Source organism: Lucilia sericata, unplaced genomic scaffold (assembly GCF_015586225.1).
Source record: "Lucilia sericata isolate MDLA Ls3-8-SP2 unplaced genomic scaffold, ASM1558622v1 Contig000620F_arrow, whole genome shotgun sequence".
NCBI classification, from domain to species: domain Eukaryota; kingdom Metazoa; phylum Arthropoda; class Insecta; order Diptera; family Calliphoridae; genus Lucilia; species Lucilia sericata.
This window is the reverse complement of record NW_023994626.1, coordinates 179,532-190,558: the sequence shown is the minus strand read 5'-3', so window position 1 is coordinate 190,558 and position 11,027 is coordinate 179,532. Positions and strand designations below refer to the sequence as shown.

The 11,027-nt window shown below is 30.2% G+C and overlaps 4 protein-coding genes across 5 annotated transcripts; 2 read left to right on the top strand and 2 right to left on the bottom strand.

The window, feature by feature from the left end:
• The first annotated feature begins 3,268 nt into the window (after positions 1-3,268).
• On the top strand, positions 3,269-4,333 carry LOC119606759. The gene is made up of 2 exons (XM_037960326.1): positions 3,269-3,561; positions 3,621-4,333. The coding sequence occupies exons 1-2, from the start codon at positions 3,393-3,395 to the stop codon at positions 4,223-4,225; spliced, it is 774 nt and encodes a 257-aa protein (XP_037816254.1). The 5' UTR covers positions 3,269-3,392; the 3' UTR covers positions 4,226-4,333.
• Positions 4,212-5,490, bottom strand: LOC119606758 (ubiquinol-cytochrome-c reductase complex assembly factor 1). The gene is made up of 4 exons (XM_037960325.1): positions 5,330-5,490; positions 4,990-5,208; positions 4,681-4,932; positions 4,212-4,610 (listed from the first exon to the last, which is right to left on the bottom strand). The coding sequence occupies exons 1-4, from the start codon at positions 5,387-5,389 to the stop codon at positions 4,329-4,331; spliced, it is 813 nt and encodes a 270-aa protein (XP_037816253.1). The 5' UTR covers positions 5,390-5,490; the 3' UTR covers positions 4,212-4,328.
• A 349-nt stretch (positions 5,491-5,839) lies between these two features.
• On the top strand, positions 5,840-8,895 carry LOC119606757 (nucleolar MIF4G domain-containing protein 1 homolog). The gene is made up of 2 exons (XM_037960323.1): positions 5,840-6,892; positions 7,145-8,895. The coding sequence occupies exons 1-2, from the start codon at positions 5,941-5,943 to the stop codon at positions 8,806-8,808; spliced, it is 2,616 nt and encodes an 871-aa protein (XP_037816251.1). The 5' UTR covers positions 5,840-5,940; the 3' UTR covers positions 8,809-8,895.
• A 675-nt stretch (positions 8,896-9,570) lies between these two features.
• On the bottom strand, positions 9,571-10,666 carry LOC119606762 (uncharacterized protein C7orf50 homolog). Of its 2 annotated transcripts, none has more exons than XM_037960334.1 (2): positions 10,406-10,666; positions 9,571-10,324 (listed from the first exon to the last, which is right to left on the bottom strand). In XM_037960334.1, exons 1-2 carry the CDS (start codon positions 10,563-10,565, stop codon positions 9,732-9,734), a joined length of 753 nt encoding a protein of 250 aa, XP_037816262.1. In that variant the 5' UTR covers positions 10,566-10,666; the 3' UTR covers positions 9,571-9,731. The 2 variants fall into 2 exon arrangements, with proteins under 2 accessions (XP_037816262.1, XP_037816263.1); XM_037960335.1 differs by having other exon boundaries at positions 9,571-10,321.
• Positions 10,667-11,027: the final 361 nt, after the last annotated feature.

Sequence of the window (11,027 nt, the reverse complement as noted above, 5' to 3'; positions counted from 1 at the left end):
TGCTTTCATCAATGATTGGACAGTTGGAGGTCTATTTTCCCACATTTTTTAAGGGATTTAAGAAATAATCCAAATCCAATAGATTAGTCTAGCTTTCAAGAGACTATTTAGTAATGAAATAACATCTTTTTCATCAGCCCCATTTCGATATTGTCACAAGACAAGATGGGTCCACTTTGGACTCCATTATATACATATTTCCAAACACAATAGAATACTATTATTTGATTTGGCAGATAAAAGCAAATTTCAGCTTTCTATATGATGGATTAGATAAGTCTCGCTCTCTAGAGACTATTTAGTAATAAAATAACATATTTTTTATCGACCCCATTCCGATATTGTCACAAGATGACAAGATGGGTAAACTTTGGACTCCATTATATATTTCCAAACACAATAGAATACTATTATTTGATACTAACCACGAAAATCTAAAATAAGACTCTTATAACTACTTCGGCAGAGCAAACCAAATTTCAGCTTTCTATATGATCAGATGATTGATTTCGGAACAATCCAACAGCCTTAAACATTAGATAATTAGATTAGTCTCGCTTTCGACAGGCTATTTAGTAATGAAATAACATATTTTTGAAAGACCCCATTAAGATATTGTCACATAATGACAAGATGGATCAACTTTGGACTCCATTATATATATCCAAACTTAATAAAATGCTATTATTTGATACTTATCGGCAGAGCAAACCAAATTTTAGCATTCTATATGATCAGCTGGCTTTAGAAAGTTGTGGAAAGAGAATAGGGCAATATATTGAAAATCAAATTTTGAATACAGATATTTAGCAGAAACTTTAACAACTCAAATTATACGATATACCAGCCCGACTTTGTTTAAAATGCCTTTCCAAAAACCAAACCTTATGTATGTATTTGTAAAATTAAAAATAAAAAAATCCACCGTTAAAGTATATTGCAACAAAATAAAAACAAATATTGAAAAAGTCCATATTAAAAAAAAATATTACTTTAAAATAAAAATTTTTACAAATTGATACGGGATTTATTTAAAAAAAGAAATAAAATTAAAATCAAAAATACAAATAAGAAATAACATAAAAATGGAAAAAACCATAAAATCTTTAAGTTTCAATAAGCAATTATTACAATTTTCAAAAATTCATTATAAATATAATTTTTTTTTTTTTGGTTAAATAACACAAATAACTAATTGTTTTTTACAGAAATTTCTTTTCACATAATTTTCCATAAAATACGTATCAATGTAGTTTATAAAAAAAAGAAATTAATAATTATTAATAATAAAAACAAGATGTAATATGTGCCAAAAACAGTAATAAATATAAATAAAATATGTAATTTTCATATGTTTAAACATTAATTGAGTTCACAGCTCCAAAAAAAAAAATCAAATATACATATAGAAAAATTTTAAAAAAGATCCCAAAAAAGATAAATATTTTAGCACAAAAAGTAAAAAACAAAAGACATAAAGAACAAGATCAAATTATATCTTCCTTGCAAAATAAAAATAAAAAGAAACAGATTTAAAAAAATAATTATACATAAATACTATATGCTAAACAAAAAAATTAATTAATTTAATAATATATAGTATACATAAATTATTATTTATATAAGTTGAAATTTTAATTAAATTTCTAAAGTAAAAAAAAAACAAAAACAAAGAAAAATACATGAACCAGAACAATCACAGTCCTGTTTGAACTTATTCTTTACAATAATTATGTTTATTACCTCTTTTTTCCAAAAATTCAATTATATGCAAGTCCCAAATAAGAATCTGAGGACCGCTAAATAAAAGGAAGATTTGCGATTTTAAATCTTGATTAAAATATCAACAAATACCATTAACAAAAACAATATTATTAATTTTTTTATTTATTTATGTTCTTTCCATTTGTAAGGTTGTGAACTGTGAAAAATTACAAGAAAAAACAAAATTAACACAAGAACAAAAAAAAAACATAAAAATTTATGAACACAGCGGAAAAAAACAATAAAATCATAAAAATAACTAAAACTATTTTAAATTAATGGAATATTTTAAAATCGGTAAGTATTAAGTGAAGATTGGGAATGATTAAACAATGCTCTAGGAATGGACAATCCTGTGATTTATAAAGAACGTCTTTTCCACTGTGATTTGTGAACTAATATCTATCTATCTATCTATCTATCTATCTATCTATCTATCTATCTATCTATCTATCTATCTATCTATCTATCTATCTATCTATCTATCTATCTATCTATCTATCTATCTATCTATCTATCTATCTTTCTATCTATCTATCTATCTATCTATCTATCTATCTATCTATCTATCTATCTATCTATCTATCTATCTATTTATCTATCTATCTATCTATCTATCTATCTATCTTCTATCTATCTATCTATCTATCTATCTATCTATCTATCTATTATCCTATTCTATCTATCTAGCTATCTATCTATCTATCTATCGTATCTATCTATCTATCTATCTATCTATCTGTCTATCTATCTATCTATCTATCTATCTATCTATCTATCTATCTATCTATCTATTTATGTTTGTTCATAATCGGTAAACTCAGGAACTACGGTCTCCTGATAGGCAATATTTCAAATATGTTTTAGGGCTCGTGAAGAAGTATCTTGAAAAGTTTGAAAATTTTCCGATAGTAGCGTCGAAGTTTTAGTTTTTAGTCAATTACACCCAAACTGCTAACCCGATTTTTTTTTAAATGTATAGGGCCTGCAACGCCACTAGTAGTACATACATACATAAATTTTTTTTTACAAATAAAAATATTTTTCTTGGTGTTTTTTTACGAGAAATTTACGATAATTTTTTCTTCAATTTGGTGCTTTTTGAAATTTTAAAGTTGACAACACTGAGAAAAAATGGAATTGTATCAATTCCACGCCAGCGTAGCGTCATTTTCCATTTTAAAATGGAAATTTTTGCGGAGCCAATTGAGCTCATCAAAATTTGATCGGATTGACACACAAACACGTATATTTCTTAGCGGACGATTTTGCTGAGAAACCCGCCTCTAAGTAGCATGCTCAGTTCATATAAAAAAACGGTTGTTGTAAATTTTTGCTGAGCCTCAGTAAAATTTCCAACGCGTCGTTGGAAATAATAAAAAAGTCCGGCAACTGTTATGTGTTGCCATATTGTATAATTATTATTGTTTAAAAATGTTGTTATCAAAATGGCATCATTTCGTCTGGCAACATTTCGCTTAAGCTGACAACAATGGTTAACGATATGGCTACTCTATTTAAGAGTTTGTTTACATATTCTTAGCAACAAACATATAAATGTCAAAATTATAAAATTGAAAGAAAAAATTATTTTTAATAATTATTCATAATACTAAAAAACAATAATTATGACCAAAACAAGCCATAAAAAGAATAGACCATTTGATTTTAAGTTAATCGATTTAGTGGAACCACATCCGGTTCTATATCAGCCAATACCCGGAATGTCCACATTTGAAGTGATGAAAACGAAAAGTACATTGTGGCAACAAATATCCAATGAAATGGGTTTTCCTGGTAAGATTGTGATATATTAATAAATACATTATATTTTAGTTTGAACCTATATTTTGTAGTACAATTTTGTCTCAGTCGTTGGAATAACTTAAGAGGACAGTTCCAGAAAGAGCTTAGACATTGTACTGAACTTTGTCCCAAAAGTGGCTTGATACGTGGTTCGACTTGGCCCTATCTAAATAGATTGAAATTTCTAGAAGCTACTGTTCTAGCTAATAGATCCAAAAAACTTAAATTAAGTAAACGTAAGTTGAAGGAATTACAACAACTGGAACAACAATTTGAATGGCGTTCGGAAGAAGAAGAAGACGAGGAGGAGGAGGAGGAGGAAGATAGACTTACTGAGGAGCCTGAAAATGAATACAATATAGAAGAAATAACCGATAACGTTGAACATACCGAGGTAATAGAAGAAACTTATATGGCTGATGAGGATTACTCTATTATTGAAGAAATTGCGGAGGAGGTAGTTGCCGAAGCTACTGAACATGTAGAGCACTTTACACCCAATGATACCATGGAAAATTATCGCAAAATGCAGTCACTATTAGATACATTTGAGGAGGAAGCTATGCACATCATTGAAAGACGTTTAATGGCTTTCCTGTGTAAATGTCAGTTAAGAGCCTTAAGTAATCAAACTATAGATGATTTGTTTGTTTAGTTCTTATGATTTTTTTCTTCTTTTCGCTACATATTTTTATTAACAATTTATTTTAGTTTATACAAAAAAAGGAAATAAACTACTGTTTATAACTGATTTAAGATTAAATGTGAATTTTATCCAAATCTTGCCAAGGTATTTTAGGTTTTATAAGAAAATCTTGACGCGGAAGATTATCCAACATTTGCACTTGACTGCGTACATATTTCACTAAACGTTCGATGCGTTCATATTCTTCACAGTTCAATTCGAAAAAGCGACGCCATAAGGCAGCGGCCAATACTCTATCCTCAGACATAATGCCCTCATCGTAGGCGATTAAGGCAGCTTGAAATTGTTCAGACAGCTCTTCGATTTGTTGACGTGTGCGCGAGGGATTGTTGGCCTAAAATTAAATATTTGAATATGAAAGTATTTTAATGAAAATTAGAAATTTATTTTGTAATTTTTATTACCCCCAATTTTTTAGCTCTAGTATTAACATCACCCCACATAGCTTCTACTATACAATTGCGTAAAAAGCGGCCATCTTCACCAGTTTCCGAGCCTTCAGCCATGGATCTCAAGAGTAACATCCAAACATGCAGTTCAGTGACCAAAAACCAAGAATTAAATGTATTGGGCATATCGAAATCTTTGAAAAAGGCCAAATAATTTATTTTATCGGCCACACTTTCATACAGCATATGACTGGAAACCCTTAAACGCTGGAGGAAATTAACCAATTTAATATAAAAGCATGAAAATATATTTAAACTACTAACCGCTTTAGAATTTGGTGTAAATCCCACTTTTTTCAAAACCCTCTTTAAAATGCCATTATCTCCAGAATTTGTTTTATCATTAACTCCGGCTGGCGTAGTAGTTGTAGTACTGGCTGAACAATATTGACAAGCCAATTGTCCAAATGGCTTAAAATTGTTTTGGAATTTGTTGACATCTGTGGCAATATCTTGTCCGGTCAAATTGTTTACGGCAGAAATCTATTATATTAAATTAAAACGCATAAAATTTATTAAAAATGTTTATGTAAGAATGCATTTTAAAAATGCAATTTCTTTTTTCTCTATTCTTATTTAAGATTTTTGTATAAATCTCACTTACTGTTGGCATTAACAAAGCTCTGGCATTGGGCAGTTTACTTAATAAACGTGTCGTTAACATTTTTATGTGATTATTTTTAATTTTTTGTTAAAAATTTGTAAACATATATAAATTCTTTTTTATAAAACACCACCACACTACACAAAGAAAATCACAACACAGAGTTGTTTCAAAAGGGTCGGTAAATGTCAAAAGTTATTTTACAATGGTAGCTCTTTAATGCACAAACAGCTGTGCGTTACACTTTAAAAAAAACCTTGTCCAACAAATAGTAATTTATAAATAAATGAAAAACTACAGAAGAATTTCAATAAAACAAGATGAAATACTAATATTAAATAAGAAATTTATAAATTATACCCATAATTCTTAAGATATCTTAGAGATAAAAAAGCATCATGAAATATTAATTTCTTTCTCAGTGTAGTTCAACTCAAGCTCTCTTAACTTTTCAGCTGTCAACAGTTTTCTCTTTATTTTGGTTTTTTCTTTGCACGTGCTCAAACAGCTGCTCAGTTGTTTTTGTTTTCATTATAAATAAAAAAAATAAAGTGCAGTTTTCCTAACAAAATTTAGAATTTTTTCAAATTAAAAGAATTAAAACTCGTAAAATGGTGAAATTAGCAAAAAAGAAGAACAAAAGTAAACAAGCCCCTGTTAAGCCTTTAAGCCGCAAAGAACTACGCAAACAAAAGCTGCAGGAAAAGAAAGAACACAAACGTTTATTTTTCTCCAGTAAAACGGAGGGCAAGAAATTAGTGGCCGAAGCCAAACAACAGCAACAAAGTGAAAAGGTACAAACCAAAAAGAAAAATAAAAAGCCTAAAGTCACTATTAATCCCGATGATATACCCATAGAACAACTATTGTCCGGTGAAGTTAATTCAGATAATGATGAATCAGTGGATTCAGACTTTTCAGATGAAGAAGTAGATGCCCTGCTGCCGGAGTCACTGAAGTTGCAAATGAAAGCTAAGGCAAAACCAAAGGCTCCCGTGAAAAAACCCAAACTCATAGAACCTGCACGGCCGAATGCCGAAGACACTCATCGTCGGGAATTACAGCGTCAGAAAGATTTGGAAAATGCCTCCAAAAAGCGACGCATTAAACAATTGAAACTGGAAAATGAGGAAGAAGATAAAGTGATAGCAAAACTCGAGAAAAAATTGGGTTTAAATAAGACCAAAAATAAAAATCGTTTAGTGCGTAAAATGTTCAATGATGGTTTGGATTTCGCTTTGGAATTGTGTCTTGACGATGAGGAGGAAAAGGAAAAACAGGCTTTGAAAGAGAAGCGACGAGAAGAATTGAAAAAGCAACAAAATAAAGAACCCAGCTGGAGTGATGAAGAGCAAGATGAAGAAAGATTTAATGCCATATTTGGTAGTGGTGGAGAGTCAGACGGTTCGGAAGGAAATGAAGATTTAGCAGCAGATGAAGCCGATGAGTTTAATGATGAAAGTGATTTTGGTGATGAGGGAGAAGAAGAAGAAATGGAAGATGAATTTGAGGGAGAAGATGAAGATGCAGAAGTTGAACAAGATCAGGAAAAGAAGGAGGAATGTAAGTTTATTAAATATCTTAGATTGTAGATTTTATTATAAATTACTATACATGACAATATAGTTCAGTTTATAGAAGAATATATAGTTTTGACTATAAACGAGACTATAGACTATATTATAGTTCAGAATACAGACTATAGCCCAGACTATAGATGAGACTATATACAAGACTACAGTCCAGAGTGTAAACGGGACTAAAGATCCAATTATGCCTAAAAATATACTACATTTCCTCTATCTTATATTTCAGTCAAAGAGGATATTTACGGACGCAAACGAGACAAAGATGGCAATATTATTAAGGAGGTTGCCAGTGACGGTCCACAAAAATATATTCCCCCACATCAAAGAGCTTTACTGGCCGCTAAGGGCGATAACAAACAAGCTGAGATTTTGGAAAGGCTACGCAAACAATGTAAAGGTCTGCTCAATCGTTTATCAGAAGCTAATCTTCATAAGATATCGACCGGTATAGAGGAACTTTATATGAAAAATTCACGTTTTAATATGAACGAGACCCTAAACAAGTTGCTGCAAGAGGCTTTGATTGGTAAAGTTTTGGCAAATGAACGTATGGTGCAGGAACATATGGTATTATTGGCTTATCTACATGCTCATATAGGCAGTGAAATCGGAGCACATTTTCTGCAAATGTTTATTGAACAATTCGATAGTCTTTTAAAGAATCTTTCGCAATTGCAGCAGGAGGATAAGAGCTTAAATAATGTCGTTCTAGTACTTAGCTACATGTATGTTTTTAAAATATTTGAACATCGCCTGTTGCTGGAAATTATAGAACGTTTAACCAACCAATTAGATGAAAAGACCATCGAATGTCTGTTATTAATATTCCAGTCGGTGGGTTTTAAACTTAGAAAAGATGATCCATTGGCTTTTAAACAAATGATGTTGGGCGTACAAACAAAAATAGCCGAAGCTCCTTTAGAATTGAAAGAGAATTTAAGACTTAAATTCATGGTGGATATCTTGAATGCCGTTAAAAACAATAACATTAACAAAATACCCAAATTTGATCCTGAGCTGCATGAGAACTTAAGAAAGAAATTAAAGGCTATGTTAAGAAATGACAAATATGTCATAACACTCAATATAACTATGGAAGATTTGCTACGTGCTGATACCGTGGGCAAATGGTGGGTTGTGGGTTCAGCCTGGACGGGTAATATTAAAGAAATGGCTGCTGCCCAAAAGAAAGCGGAAGGTGATGAAAGCTCTTCTAAATCGCAAAAATTCTCGGAACAATTACTTAAACTGGCAAAGCAACAGAAAATGAATACCGAGGAAAGACGTAATATATTCTGCATCATAATGAGTGCTGCCGATTATATAGATGCCTTTGAAAAGATATTACATTTGGCTGTTAAAGATCAACGTTCCATAGCTTATGTTACCATACACTGTTGCCTCAATGAAAAAGCCTCCAATCCTTATTATGCCCATTTGGCTTTGAAATTTTGTAACTACAATCGTAAATACCAATTAGCCTTCCAATTTGCCAGCTGGGATCGCATCAATGAGATAGATTCTCTAAATAAAATACAAGTACGTAACTTAGCACGTTTCCTGCAGCATCTTATAATCAACAATGGCTTGCAGTTGGCTGTTTTGAAAATTGTGGATTTCTTGCAGTTGGATAAGCAGTCATTTGCTTTGATGAAAGAAATATGCAAGGGTTTGCTGTTGTCCTCCGAAGAGCAGGAGTTGTATCAAGCTTTCGAACGATTGGCCAAGAATACAAAGTTACAACAATTTAAACAAAGTTTACGTTTGTTCCTGCAACACTTTTTGCTTAAAGAACAGGGTGCCACTTTAAAACTAAGCGAGGAAGAAATGGAATTACTGCAAAAGCGTGTAGATTATGTGGATAAATTGTTAGCTTATGTAGACATATAAATATGTATGATTGTACATCTGTGTAGAGTAAAATTGTTAGTTATAATAAGAATTAAAAAACTAAATTTTTTTAAATATAAAATTTTTCATAGAAAAACTAAATTAAAACTAAACGAGATTTATTTCTATAATTAAAAATTCAGAATTTATCGAACATTTTCTTTACAAAAGGTAGTTCTTCTTAAACTTAATGTGGAAATTGTTGATTTTTTTAATCAATAATTTATTTCTATTTTCTATAAATCGAGAATTTTTTTAAATTGTTTTTAAATCGAAAATTTATTAAAAATCTAGATTTTTTAAATTCGAAATTTACAATAAAACAAAACTTTCCGGAGATGTTCAAAAAATTCAGCATTTTAAGAAAATTTTGATAAATCAGGTAATTTTTTATAAATCGAGAATTGTAGGAAATGTTTTTCATGGAGAATATACATATCAACATTTTGTAAAATTGTTGAAAAATGTAAAATTTATCGTCAATTTTCTTAAAATAAAAAATATATCGAATATTCTAAAACATAAAATTTAATGAGTATTATATAAAAAAAAATTTATTGAAAACTTTCCTTAAAATCGAAGTGGTCAAAAATTTTCTTTTTTTATTTTCTAAAAAACAGAATTTTCTTTAAATCGATAGCTTTTAAGAATAATTTTCTTTAACTCGAGAACAGATTGGGTATTTATATAGTTGTAAAAATGTTTTAACGAACATTTTCTTAAATATCAAAAATTTATTGAAAATAACTTCACTCAACCAACTAATTTTTTAACACAATCATCGAATTCCTTATTTATTAAAAAAAAAAAAAATTCGAAGTTTTTTTTATTAGCTTCAGGTAAAGAGTTTTTCTTTTGCGAAACAATTGAACTTATTCTATACAAATTAATCATTTCCAATTATAGTTTTAGTAACAATTGACTTAATCGAATATTTGCAATAAATCTCTAGCTCTTTGGTATTTAGCTGAATTAAGTATAGATTGCCTTTGCTCTTCTGTTTCTTGCTGTTCACATTGTTTGTCTATCTCCTCGATAACATCATTGGCCAATTTAACTATCTTATCTTTTGCAGCACCCTTGCTGCCAGCTAAATATTCCAAAGCAATTGACCATACTGCATCGTCCAATTTATCACTTTCGAACATGGTCTGCTGTATGGAGATTTGTCGTAGTTTCTCAAATTTCCAACTATCACGTGCATGTTTCCATTTATTCAAATATTCTGTATTACGTTGTTTTTCCTTCTCAGCCGACTGACCCTTTTGTGCTTCGATTAATTTTTGATGTTTTTGCTTTTTCTTCTGACGACCCGTCACTATAGCCAAATTATTCTCTGGTTTTTCACTTTCTTTTAACTCCTCTAATGTGGGTTCATGCAATTCATCGTCCACCTCGTGGTCGTCGTTGGCAGGTTCATGATTGGCTTCATTTTGTTCGGATTTACTACGCTTTTCTTGCACATCGCCTCCCTTTTCTTTATTCTTACGTTTTTTGGATTTCTTTGTGCTAACTGCTATAATAATTATAATATATACAAATTATTAATTATTTATTTATATAGTATAAATAACATCGAGCAAATATCCAACTATACCTTGTTCAGTTTCTGTATTTGTTTGCATTGGTTCATCTACTTCGTTATTGGCCTCCACAATTACACTTTTATTTGCTACTTCATCTTCTGTTTCGGTATTGGTGTGTTTTCTTTTTTTACCTTTTGGTTTTTTAACTGTGCTAGTTTCTAATTTAGCCATTCTATTTGTTATATTTAGTAAAAAATTCGATAAATTTACAACTTTTAAGAAAATCGTGCAACAATTTCTACGATTTATTTACCAAATGTCAAAAATCAGAGTTGTTTTCAATTTGTTGTTTTTTTATAAACAGGGTGTGTGAGAGGCAAATTTATGTTATTAAAAGTATTGCCATATTTTAGATAAATAATACAAATAATCGCATGGGAGAAAAATGTTCCTTTTATAACAACCATGAAAAATATGTGGGTATTAGGGTTCTATAGTTGAAACGAAAAGTCGACTTTTCGACTTTTTTTATTTAGTTAAAAGTCGACTTTTCGACTTTTTGCATTTTATGAAAAGTCGATTTTTCGACTTTTTTCATTTAAATAAAAGTCGACTTTTAGACTTTTCGACTATAAGTATTTTATAAATAGTCGACTTTTTCCGTCTTTTCGACTTTTTTCGACTTTTTTCGAC